The sequence below is a fragment of the Mesoplodon densirostris genome, chromosome 3 (genome assembly GCF_025265405.1).
Source record: "Mesoplodon densirostris isolate mMesDen1 chromosome 3, mMesDen1 primary haplotype, whole genome shotgun sequence".
Lineage (NCBI taxonomy): Eukaryota > Metazoa > Chordata > Mammalia > Artiodactyla > Ziphiidae > Mesoplodon > Mesoplodon densirostris.
This window is the reverse complement of record NC_082663.1, coordinates 129539812-129550809: the sequence shown is the minus strand read 5'-3', so window position 1 is coordinate 129550809 and position 10998 is coordinate 129539812. Positions and strand designations below refer to the sequence as shown.

The following is a 10998-nucleotide window of genomic DNA, read 5'->3' as shown; positions in this document are numbered from 1 at the left end:
TAAAATACCTAGATGTAAGGCCGGATACTATAAAACTCTTAGAGGAAAACATAGGCAGAACACTCTGACATAAATCGCAGCAAGATCTTTTTTGACCCACCTCCTAGAGTAATGAAAATAAAACCAAAAATAAACAAATGGGAACCAATTAAACTCAAAAGCTTTTGCACAGCAAATGAAACCATAAACAAAACAAAAAGACAACCCTCAGAATGGGAGAAAATATTTGCAAATGAAGCAACCAACAAGGGATTAATCTCCAAAATATATAAACAGCCCATGCAGCTCAATATCAAAACAACCCAATCAAAAACTGGGCAGAAGACATAAATAGACGTTTCTCCAAAGAAGACATACAGATGGCCAGAGGCACATGAAAAGATGCTCAACATTGCTAATTATTAGAGAAATGCAAATCAAAACTACAATGAGATAGCCCCTCACACCAGTCAAAATGGCCATCATTAAAATATCTACAAATGACAAATGCTGGAAAGGCTGTGGAGAAAAGGGAACCCTCCTACACTACTGGTGGGAATGTAAATTGGTACAGCCACTGTGGAGAACAGTATGGCAGTTCCTTAAAAAACTAAAAATAGAACTACCATATGACCCAGCAATCCCACTCCTGGGCATATATTTGGAGAAAACCATGGTTCAAAAGGATACATGCACCCCAATGTTCACCGCAGCACTAATTTTTTTTAAATTTATTTATTTTTGGCTGCATTGGGTCTTTGTTGCTGCACACGGGCTTTCTCTAGTTGCGGCCAGAGGGGGCTACTCTTTGTTGTGGTGCACAGGCTTCTCATTGCGGTGGCTTCTCTTGTTGTGGAGCATGGGCTCTAGGTGCGTGGGCTTCAGTAGTTGTGGCTCGTAGGCTCTAGAGCACAGGCTCAGTAGTTGTGGCACACGGGCTTAGTTGCTCCGCGGCATGTGAGATCTTCCCGGACCAGGGCTCTAACTCGTGTTCCCTGCATTGGCAGGCAAATTCTTAACCACTGCGCCACCAGGGAAGTCCCTGCAGCACTATTTACAATAGCCAAGACATAGAAGTGACCTAAGTGTCCATCAATAGATGACTGGATAAAGAAGATGTGGTATATATGCACAATGGATATTACTCAACCATAAAAAAGAATGAAATAATGCCATTTGCAGCACCATGGATGGACCTGGAGATTCTCATACTAAGTGAAGTCAGTCAGACAGAAAGACAAATATCATATCACTTATATGCAAAATCATCATAAAAATGAACTTATTTACAGAACAGAAACAGACTTACAGACTTAGAAAACAAACTTATGGTTACCAAAGGGGAAAGGTGGAGGGGGTGGGGAGGATAAATGGGGAGTTTGGGATTGACATATACACACTACTGTATTTAAAATAGATGACCAACAAGGACCTACTGTACAGTACAGGTAACTATGCTCAATATTCTGTAATAACCTAAATGTGAAATGAATTTGAAAAAGAATAGATACATGCATATGTATAACTGAATCACTTTGCTGTACACCTGAAACTAACACAACATTGTTCATCAACTGTACTCCAATATAAAAGTTTTAAAAAAAGGGAAACATATTAGAACACTCTCTCATACCACATATAAAAACAAACTCAAAATGATATACAGACCTAAATGTAAGACATGACACCATAAAACTCCCAGAAAAGTAACATAGGCAAAATATTCCCTGGCATAAATCATAGCAATGTTTTCTTCAGTCAGTCTCCCAAGGCAAAAGAAGAAATAAAAGCAAAAATAAACAAATAGGGCTTCCCTGGTGGCGCAGTGGTTATGAGTATGCCTGCCAATGCAGGCAACGCGGGTTCATGCCCCAGTCCGGGGGGATCCCGCGTGCCGTGGAGCGGCTGGGCCCGTGGGCCATGGCCACTGGGCCTGTGCGTCCAGAGCCTGTGCTCCGCAGCGGGAGAGGCTGCAGCAGTGAGAGGCCCGCGTACCACAAAAAAAAAAAAAAAAAAAATAGAACCTAGGAAAACTTAAAAGCTTTTGCACAGCAAAGAAAACCATCGACAAAATGAAAAAATATTTGCAAACGATGTGACCAACAGGGCGTAATTTCCAAAATATACAAACAGCTCATACAACTCAAACAGCTCATACAACTCAGTATCAAAAAAAACAAACAATCCAATCAAAAAACGGGCAGAACGGGACTTCCCTGGTGGTCCAGTGGCTAAGACTCTGCGCTCCCAGTGCAGGAAGCCCCAGGTTCGATCCCCGGTCAGGAAACTAGATCCCACATGCTACAGCTAAAAACAAAAAAAATCCCGCATGCTGCAACTAAAGATCCTGCGTGCTGCAACTAAGACCAGGCACAGCCAAATAAATAAAAATAAAATATTTTTTTAAAAAAGGAGTAGTGCAGAAGACCTAAAGAGACAGTTCTCCAAAGAGGACATACAGATGGCCAACAGGCACATGAAAAGACGTTCAACATCACTAATTATTAGAGAAATGCAAATTAAAACTACAATGAGTACCACCTCACACTGGTCAGAATGGCCAAAATCAAAAATCTCCAGACCATAAATGCTGGAGAGGGTGTGGAGAAAAGGGAACCCTCCTACACTGTTGGTGGGAATGTAAATTGGTGCAACCACTATGGAAAACAGTATGGAAGTTCCTTAAAAAACTAAAACTAGATCTATACAATATGATCTAACAATCCTCCTCCTGGGCATATATCCAGAAAAGACAAAAAACTCTATTTGAAAAGATACATGCACCCCAATTTCATAGCAGCACTCTTTACAATAGTCAAGATGTGGAAGCAATCTAAGTGTCCATCAACAGATGAACAGATAAAGAAGATGTGGTATATATATATACACTATAAAATATTACTCAGCCATAAAGAAGAATGAAATATTGCCATTTGCAGCAATGTGGATGGACCTAGAGAATATCATACTAAGTGAAGTCAGACAAAGACAAATACCGTATGATAACACTTATATGTGGAATCTAAAGAATAAATCTATTTACAAAACAGACTCAGAAAACAAACTTATGATTACCAAAGGGGAAAGGGAGAGGGGAGGGACAAATTAGGAGTATGGGATTAACAGGTATACTGCTATATATAAAACAGATAAGCAACAAGAATTTACTGTATACCACAGGGAACAATATTCAGTATCTTGTAATAACCTATAATGGAAAATAATCTGAAAAAATATATATATCACTGAATCACTTTGCTGTGCACCTGAAACTACCACAATATTATAAATCAACTATACTTCAGTTTTTAAAAAATTATCAAGGGGTAATGGAAAAAAAAGGGAAACGTAACCAGTCACAGTGTGTGCCCTTTCCCCTATATCCTTATACATGCCATCCTCTCCTACAAGAATGCCTTATCCTTCCATGCCATAGGTCCAAATACTACCCCATCCTTCCAGGCCCAACTCGAGAGACACCCCTCCACCCCCCCCACCACCTCATCTGAGAAGCCTTCTTACCCATCCAACTTCAAGTGGCATGTCCTTGTTCTGAAGTCTCACAGCACTTGTTCATACCTAACTACACAAAACACTTCCTCCCTAGTATTCTACTTATTGGCACATGTGACTCATTTCCCTCCTAGACTAGGAGCTCCTTGAAGGCAAAGAACAGGTCTGATTCATTCTCAAAGCCCCATAGCATTCAGCCCTTGTAGAAGGAATACTCATTTGACTAAATCAATTCTGATCCACTGTATCCCCTAGCCCACATTTCCTCCTGTTAAGAACACCACCCAAGAAATGCCAAGGCCATTGAGTGCTGGGTGTCAGGTAAAGAGAAGACTCCCTCCAGTACAGGGACCCCCATCATTTATTCCCCTGCCGCAGGCAGCAGGTCTGCTACTTACATCCAAGTCCATCTCTGGGTATTTCCGGCCCTTGCTTTTGCCTAGACACTTGGTTTTTCCTCCTTCGAGCAGCTGGCACCAAAATCCTTTCTTTGGATCAAACCTGTGAAGGTGGGGAAAGGCTGTGGATGGGAGCTGGCCCGGCCCAGCCCAGCCCCTTCCCACTTCAGGCAATGTTCACAGACCTCAGGAATGGCAGAGCCTGCTAGAAAATCACAGGATCCACTCCCATAGGCACACTCTGGTTTGTGGAACTGATATTTGCATCTGTTTGCCCAAGCTTTGGCTCTGGGCTCCACTAAACACACCTGCCCCCTCTTCCCAGCAGAAGGCAGGCCGCACGCTCTGAGATCTCTCTTCTCCGGACTGGGCAGGCTCAGTTCCTGCAGCAAGTCCCTAACATGAACACTTCTCATCCTTCCTTATTCTGGGGATCCTCTTAGCACTCTCCAACTCAGGGGTGAGAACCCAGTAGGGGGAAAAATGTTTAGTGGAGGTTCTTTTGCTTTTTATAATAAATTCGATCTTTATCAAGAAATGCTGTATCTACGGTTGCATTTAAGCATGTGTATCACTGGAAAGTTGTTTTTTTTTAAATAAATTTCAGAAATGATAGAGTAAGACTGCCTTCAGAATTGAAGTCATGCTGGACCTTCAAAGGTATTTTGGGGAGAGGAGATCTGATGCTGTCATGGGGAAGAGAGGCATAATGGCATCAGAATTCAGTCCCAGATCAGGAACCATTAGGAGGTTCTCGGGCATGAGGACAGAAGGAAAACAGAGTTCACATTTGGCAGGGGAGGGAGACAGGGACTTTTGAATGGGTCCCAGGGTAGGCACATGTGATGGTAATGGTGGCGATGATGATGATGAGGAGAGTAGCTATCATTTACTGAGATTAGTACATCCTGGGCACTGAGCCAAGAGCCCCACCCACATGCTTTCATTCAAGACAGTGATCCTCCGGAGGTAGGAATTATTACCTTTATCCCCAACTTACGGAGAAGGAAAGTGAGGCTTGAAGGAACTGAGACACATGTCCAAGGCCCACAGTTAAAGAAGATGTCTGGGATCCTAACCCAGGCATCTCTACTGCCACAGCCATACCTGGAGCTGCTGCTCCTTTCTACCCTCAAAGGGAAGGACTGACTACCGTTTTCCACCTTCCGTTTTCAACTTCCAAAGTAAGGAGAAGGGAATATTCTTGCTGAAGGGCTTTCCTAAGAAGGTAGCTGGGGAAGGTGACTATTTCTCCTTCTCTTCAGACTCCCTCATTCAGATGAGTGTGTCACCTGTCCATGATACACCCTAGGAGACAGCCTCTCCCCAGCCCTGAGCCCCTCAACATAGGCTGGCACTTATCCATCTTGGGACAGCGTTCTCAGTGCACTTGCACTGGGTTTTGAGTGATGGGAATGATTAGTCAATGACAATATTTATAGTATCTTTTTCCTTAAATTATATTTAAGTCATAATCTAATGACAAGAAACCCTTGTGGGAATTGGAATTGCTCATTGCTGGTCTAACTTACTTAGGTAAAACACTCTAAAAATGTTCAGCCCAGAGTGAAAAGAACACCCCAGGTGTAGGACTGACCAGAGTCATCACCTCACTTTTTCTTGAGTCAATATCTTTATTAATATGACTCAAGTCCTATTAACTTTCCTGCTAAACTGCCATCAGGGACATGCGTACTTTCTCACATTTGCTGACTAATCTGTGTTTTTCTCCTAATCATTCAAGCCTTTGGCTTTTGGGCCCAGGTACCTGCTCAGGACATCCCCCTGTTGAAAGGCCAAGGTAACACTCACGCCAAGGTTTTGTGGTAGTCAATGGTGTTCGTCACCCCAAGGAACTTTTGCACTGTGTCCATCACTTTGGCAGGTTCCGTTCGCAGCAGTTTGCCATCCAAGACCAGAATCTGGAAGAAAAGAAAAAGGAGAGTGTGATCTGAACCTGTTTTCACTCCAGTGGCAAACAGGCCCCCAGTCTTCTGGGTCAGCAGGCATGGTTATAAATTGGGGACCCCACACTCTGTAGACTGCTTCTTCCTCCACCTGTGGATGGGAGGTGCCCCCATGCCTCAGTCCTGGGCAGTCTAACTCCCTGCTTTCTGCCAGCTTCCTCTGACCGATGCCATCCTCTCCTAGGGTTTAGGCTATCGGCAAAACCCTGCCTGCCCCTCATATCCCTATGACACCCCCTCTCTCTGCCTCTCTCCAAGTTTCTGGACCACATGTCACTCTCCTGCCTAAATCCTCCAAGGGTTTCCCTAAAATGCCTCAGCAATCTGGCCCCATCTACCTCTGCAACCAGGCTCTCCCTCTGTCACATACGCCTGTCTCCCTCACTCCCAGGGGCCTATCCCAGAGCTTTCTGGGTCCCCTTAGGGATAAAGAGCCTGTTGTGATGGGACAAGGGCTTGGGATAAACAAGACTGAAACCTTTGAAGACCCCAAAGATCTAACTCTCCAATGACACCATGTCTGGCCCTGTAACTGGTAAAAGAGATTTTGAGGCTTTCTGCTAACCACCCAGAGCCAGGGCTGTGATTGCCCTCCCGAGGGTCAGGGACAGGCAGCTACCTGGTTGGCATGAAAGGCGCTGAGCCAGCGCTCGATGTGGGTGGCATACCAGCCGGGGACCAGGCAGCGGTTCTGGAGGGCGCGCAGTTTCAAGGATGCATCGGGCGCAGCTGTGATCACCTCGTGGAAGGTGTACTTCAGGGCTACTGGGTCATCATGGGCTCGCTGGTGCTGCAGACAAGGGCAGAGAGAGGGTCAGCATGTCACGTGGAGGGACCAAAGGAAGAGGCTTTTGTGGGACAGAAACCAGGAGGCAGCCAGAAGACCCTGAGCTGGAACCAGGAGCCCTGGGTTCAAGTTCTGGTTCTACCTGTCATTACCCTTTGACTTCAGGGAAGTCATAGCCCCTGGAAGCCCTAGTTTCCCCATCTTTGAGAGATGGGAGTTGGACTAGATCAGAGCTTCCAAATGCTGGTTGCTTCACACCACTTCTGTGATTTCTGCCATATCCACAAACCACCTGTATGTGACAAGTCAACATAAGTTTCTTTACGTTGAATCATCTTTCTTATTCACGTAAATGTATTTCAAAATAAAACTCAATACTGCCTCCATAAATAGAAAACTAGAATCAGTTGTCATATATAAAGGTAATCATTCATAAATACAATAAAAATAAAGCAATGTTCTCAAACACCAGGCAGATACAAATGTCTGCTACAGGCCCTGATACAGGCAGGAGGGTGGGGCCCCTGTGATGGGATTGGTGCCCTTCTAAGAAGAGGCACCAAAGAGTTCGCTCGCTTGCTCTGCCATGTGAGGACACAGAAGGTGGATGTCTAAAAGCCAGGAAGAGAGCTCTCACCAGGAACCAAACCAACTGTCACCTTGATCTTGGACTTAGATTTCTAGGCTCCAGAACCGTGAGAAAAAAATTCTGTTGTTTAAGCCACCCAACCTATAATATTTTGCTATGGCAGTCCAAGCAGTCTAAGACAGAAGGATTGGGAAAGAATTGGAAAGGGGAAAACACCAGGTTTGAACCACTTAAAATAATGCCACGGGCAGTCGGCATCTGCATAATTCCCAAGTCCAGAGATCAGGAACCTGTCCACCAGGAGTAACCCTCATGAGCCCCTAACACCTCCACTGAGGATCACTCAGAGCTCGGGTGGTGGAGGTGCAATAATGGTGCATAACAGCTCCCCCTCCTGACCTCCCCTCTGAGGCAGGCCACTGTCCTTCTTCTCCCTCCAGCACCTTCCTGGATCCTCCAGGTAGGAATTAGTCCCCCTTCTCCTTATCCCGCCTCGACCATGGACAGAAGAAAGAACAGGGTCTTAGACCTGGAGGAGCTGGGTTCAAAATGGCAGCACATGAACTTGAGCTAGTCACCTGGCTTGCTGAACCTTGGTCTTCTCATCTGTGAGAGGGGACATGCACAAAGCCCTCTACCCTCTAGAAAACTGCCGTGACGCTCCAATGAGGTGAAGATGTAGAGCAGGAGCATTAGAACAGAATGGGGACAGACATCAGCCAGGGCCGCTTTCCCTCTACAGCCTTCTCCTTCCTCTTTCCTTCCCCCGGTAAGAGCAGACAGCCAATCTCTGCTCATTGCCAGGAGCTGGGGGGCACTCGGCAGAGCAGAAAAGAGAAGTGGCCTTTATTCCCCCAAAGACAAAGCCCAGAGGGAAGGAGAATACTGAGGTATAGACAGAAAGTCCTAGAGAAGCAAGTGGGAGAGAGAGACTGCCCACCAGATGAGGAGGGTCCCCAGGCTTCGGGAGTGAGAGGGGAGAGAGAGGTCTGTGGGAACAGGGAGCAAAGAGGGTCTGCACCTGCCTCCTGCCAGCCTGTGGCCACAATGAGGCCCCAGAGAGGAGGCTCAGAGGGTGGCCAGACCTAGAGGGGCCTTCCTGGATCAGCTCTAGACGAGGAAGCCCCACACCCTGGCACTGGCATAATCCCAGGAAGACTGGCAGGCAGGGGAGGAAACCCCCAAAAGGCCAACGTCTAAGCTTTCCTGTAAGCCCAGTGGAATGATGTTCAGAAAAAATTCAGTCAGGTCATTGAAATTAAAGAAAATTCTAGTTCTTACATAGTCAAGTAGGAACTAGGAGTCACACTCTCTAGCACAAACTGTAGTCCACGTAACTTCCTTACCTGATCGGGCATTTGCATTCTCCACTAAGAATGGCAGGTCCTGTGTCTTGTCCTTCTCTGATTTCCCACCCCCCTCCCACCCCGTGCCCAGTAAGGAGGCCACAGTTAGTATGAGCCCAGATCACTGTTCACCAAATCTAGGCTTCATCAAGATGGAACCAGTCTCCACCTCTTGTTGGTGTCAGAGTCACAGGCAGGTCCCCAGACGAAGCTGAGAGGGTGAGCAGGTAACTTGGCTGGTATTCAACATGGATTTCTGCCTGGCTTCTCCTCTGGGCTAGAGTGCAGTGGAGGTGGGACCATTCTTACCCACCACGGCATTCCAGGAGCCTACTGAGGGCTGGCACAAAGGAGGCGCATAATAAATATTTGCTGAGGGACTTCCCTGGTGGCCCAGGGGTTAAGAATCCACCTGCCAATGCAGGGGACACGGGTTCGAGCCCTGGTCCGGGAAGATCCCACATGCCGCGGAGCAACTAAGCCCGTGCACCACAATTACTGAGCCTGCGCGCCTAGAGCCCGTGCTCCGCAACAAGAGAAGCCACTGCAATGAGAAGCCCGTGCACCACAATGAAGACCCAACACAGCCAAAAATAAATAAATAAAAAATAAATAAATAAATAAATAAATAAATAAATAAATAAATAAATAAATATTTGCTGGTATTTATTGGTGGCTGAGCAGTAGACAGAGCCCGTACCCCCACCCAGGGCCCCACCCCGGCTCACCTGGTACCAGGAATAGGCTCGGTCTGCTGGGTTGATGAGGATGGTCAAGACCTTGGCCTTGGGTAACAGGGCAGCCGCCCGCCGGGGAGCCACTTCCGAATCAAAGTAGTTGGCGCTTTTCTCAAAGTAGAAGTCAGAGGTGGTGTTGGAGGGGATAGGGAAGAACTCCATGTACCTGCAGGAAGCCCAGAGAGGAGGGCTCACAGGCAAGACCCAGGATGAAGGGGCCTGAGGGATGCAGCTGGGAGGGCCGCGGTGGCTGGGGGTGGAATTTGAGAAAGCAAGCAGGCACATGGCTCTCAGTCAAACAAGGACTCACTTCTGGCAGGGGTCCTAGAAGGAGTGGTCACTTGGTAGTCTCCCTTTTATGAATTCATTCCTTTTTGGGGGAGACTCTGGGGTCAGGAGGATGTGAAGACTTGTGGGTGTGGTATGGGTGGCAGGGTATGGGAAGGGGGCTGCATCTTTCCATCCTAAATGGGATGGTCCCAGAGTGAAACAGGCAGGGCCCTAACTCTCACTGCCGCTAGGGGGCAAGCGGGGATGCCTCTGACCCGGGGACGCCAGCACTGAGGGGAGGGACGCCCTGTGCTGCCTCCAGACTGACCTCTGATGGTGCTTTCTAAGCTGCTACTGTGGACCAGGAGACAAGACGGGGACGGGGTTCACCTCCTGCCACCCACACCCCCTCCCTGGCCTCATACGGGTGAACCTGATAGCTTCCCAGATGAACCTCCCACGTCCCACCCAGAGTGACTGTCCACACCAGTCCTTTGAGATCACCTGCAGGTTGAGGGTCCCTCAGAAAACTAAGTGAACACTCAGACCCTCCCAGGAGCACCTACTGAGGCAAAATAGAGGTACAACTTCAGGGGTTTGTGGGAACCAAAACCCACAAAGCCTACCCTAGTTAAGGATGTAGGATCCCTACTCTATCCTGTGAGATACGGTTTCTCTTAGGTGATCCCAGGGGACCCCTTTATCAGGAATCAGAATCACCTGGGGGCTTGTGAGATCTCTGCATCCCTACAAACAAAATCAAAATCTTGAGAATGGAGCCGAGAAACTGCTAGCGCTCTCACATCTCTGAATTTTCTTTACAAAATAGCATTTTTACACCCACAATCCATTGTTTGTTACACCTAAATGGAGAAAGCCATGAGAAAGAAGCTTTTTTCCTAAGTTTGTAGCAAAGACATTTGGCAGCAAAACCTGACTTATGAATCTTACTTGGCATAAATATTCACATACTTTGCTACAGATATATTAATGTATTTGCTAATGGGCACCGCCCCAGACCTTGGTGAAGGTGCTGTTAAATATACCGTGTCTCTCTAAATCTGGAAAGAGATGACATTCAATAATGCATCTGGCTACAGTGGGTTTCAGGTAAGAGATTGTGGCAATATTGGAGTGAGAAATAGACAGGAAGCTTGACAGACAGATGACTGGTTGACTGAAAGATAGACAGCCAGAAAGAGACTGATGGAAACACACACAGAAAAATACCACAACACAAACAGAAGAGTGCCCATGATATCTCTATGAAGGTAAATCACTGACATAAAAATAATAAACAGGAGTAATACATGTGTTACAACCGCTGGTGACAGGTTCTGGTGAGAATCTGCAATTTCAACCACCTCCCCGGAAGACTCCCTGAAGGCTAGAGAGCCACCTCTGAAGGGCTC

At 46.7% G+C, this 10998-nt stretch overlaps 1 protein-coding gene across 6 annotated transcripts in view; it reads right to left on the bottom strand.

Annotated features, from left to right (window-relative positions):
* The window catches only part of NDST1 (N-deacetylase and N-sulfotransferase 1), a 73910-nt gene that overhangs the window by 6810 nt on the left and 56102 nt on the right, over nt 1-10998 (bottom strand). For all 6 annotated transcript variants that reach the window (XM_060093654.1, XM_060093653.1, XM_060093652.1 and 3 more), the window contains 4 exons: nt 9308-9482; nt 6477-6647; nt 5703-5812; nt 3891-3993 (listed from right to left, as the gene is read on the bottom strand). In XM_060093654.1, the coding sequence (XP_059949637.1) occupies nt 3891-3993; nt 5703-5812; nt 6477-6647; nt 9308-9482 (559 nt within the window). The remainder of the gene's footprint in view (nt 1-3890; nt 3994-5702; nt 5813-6476; nt 6648-9307; nt 9483-10998) is intronic.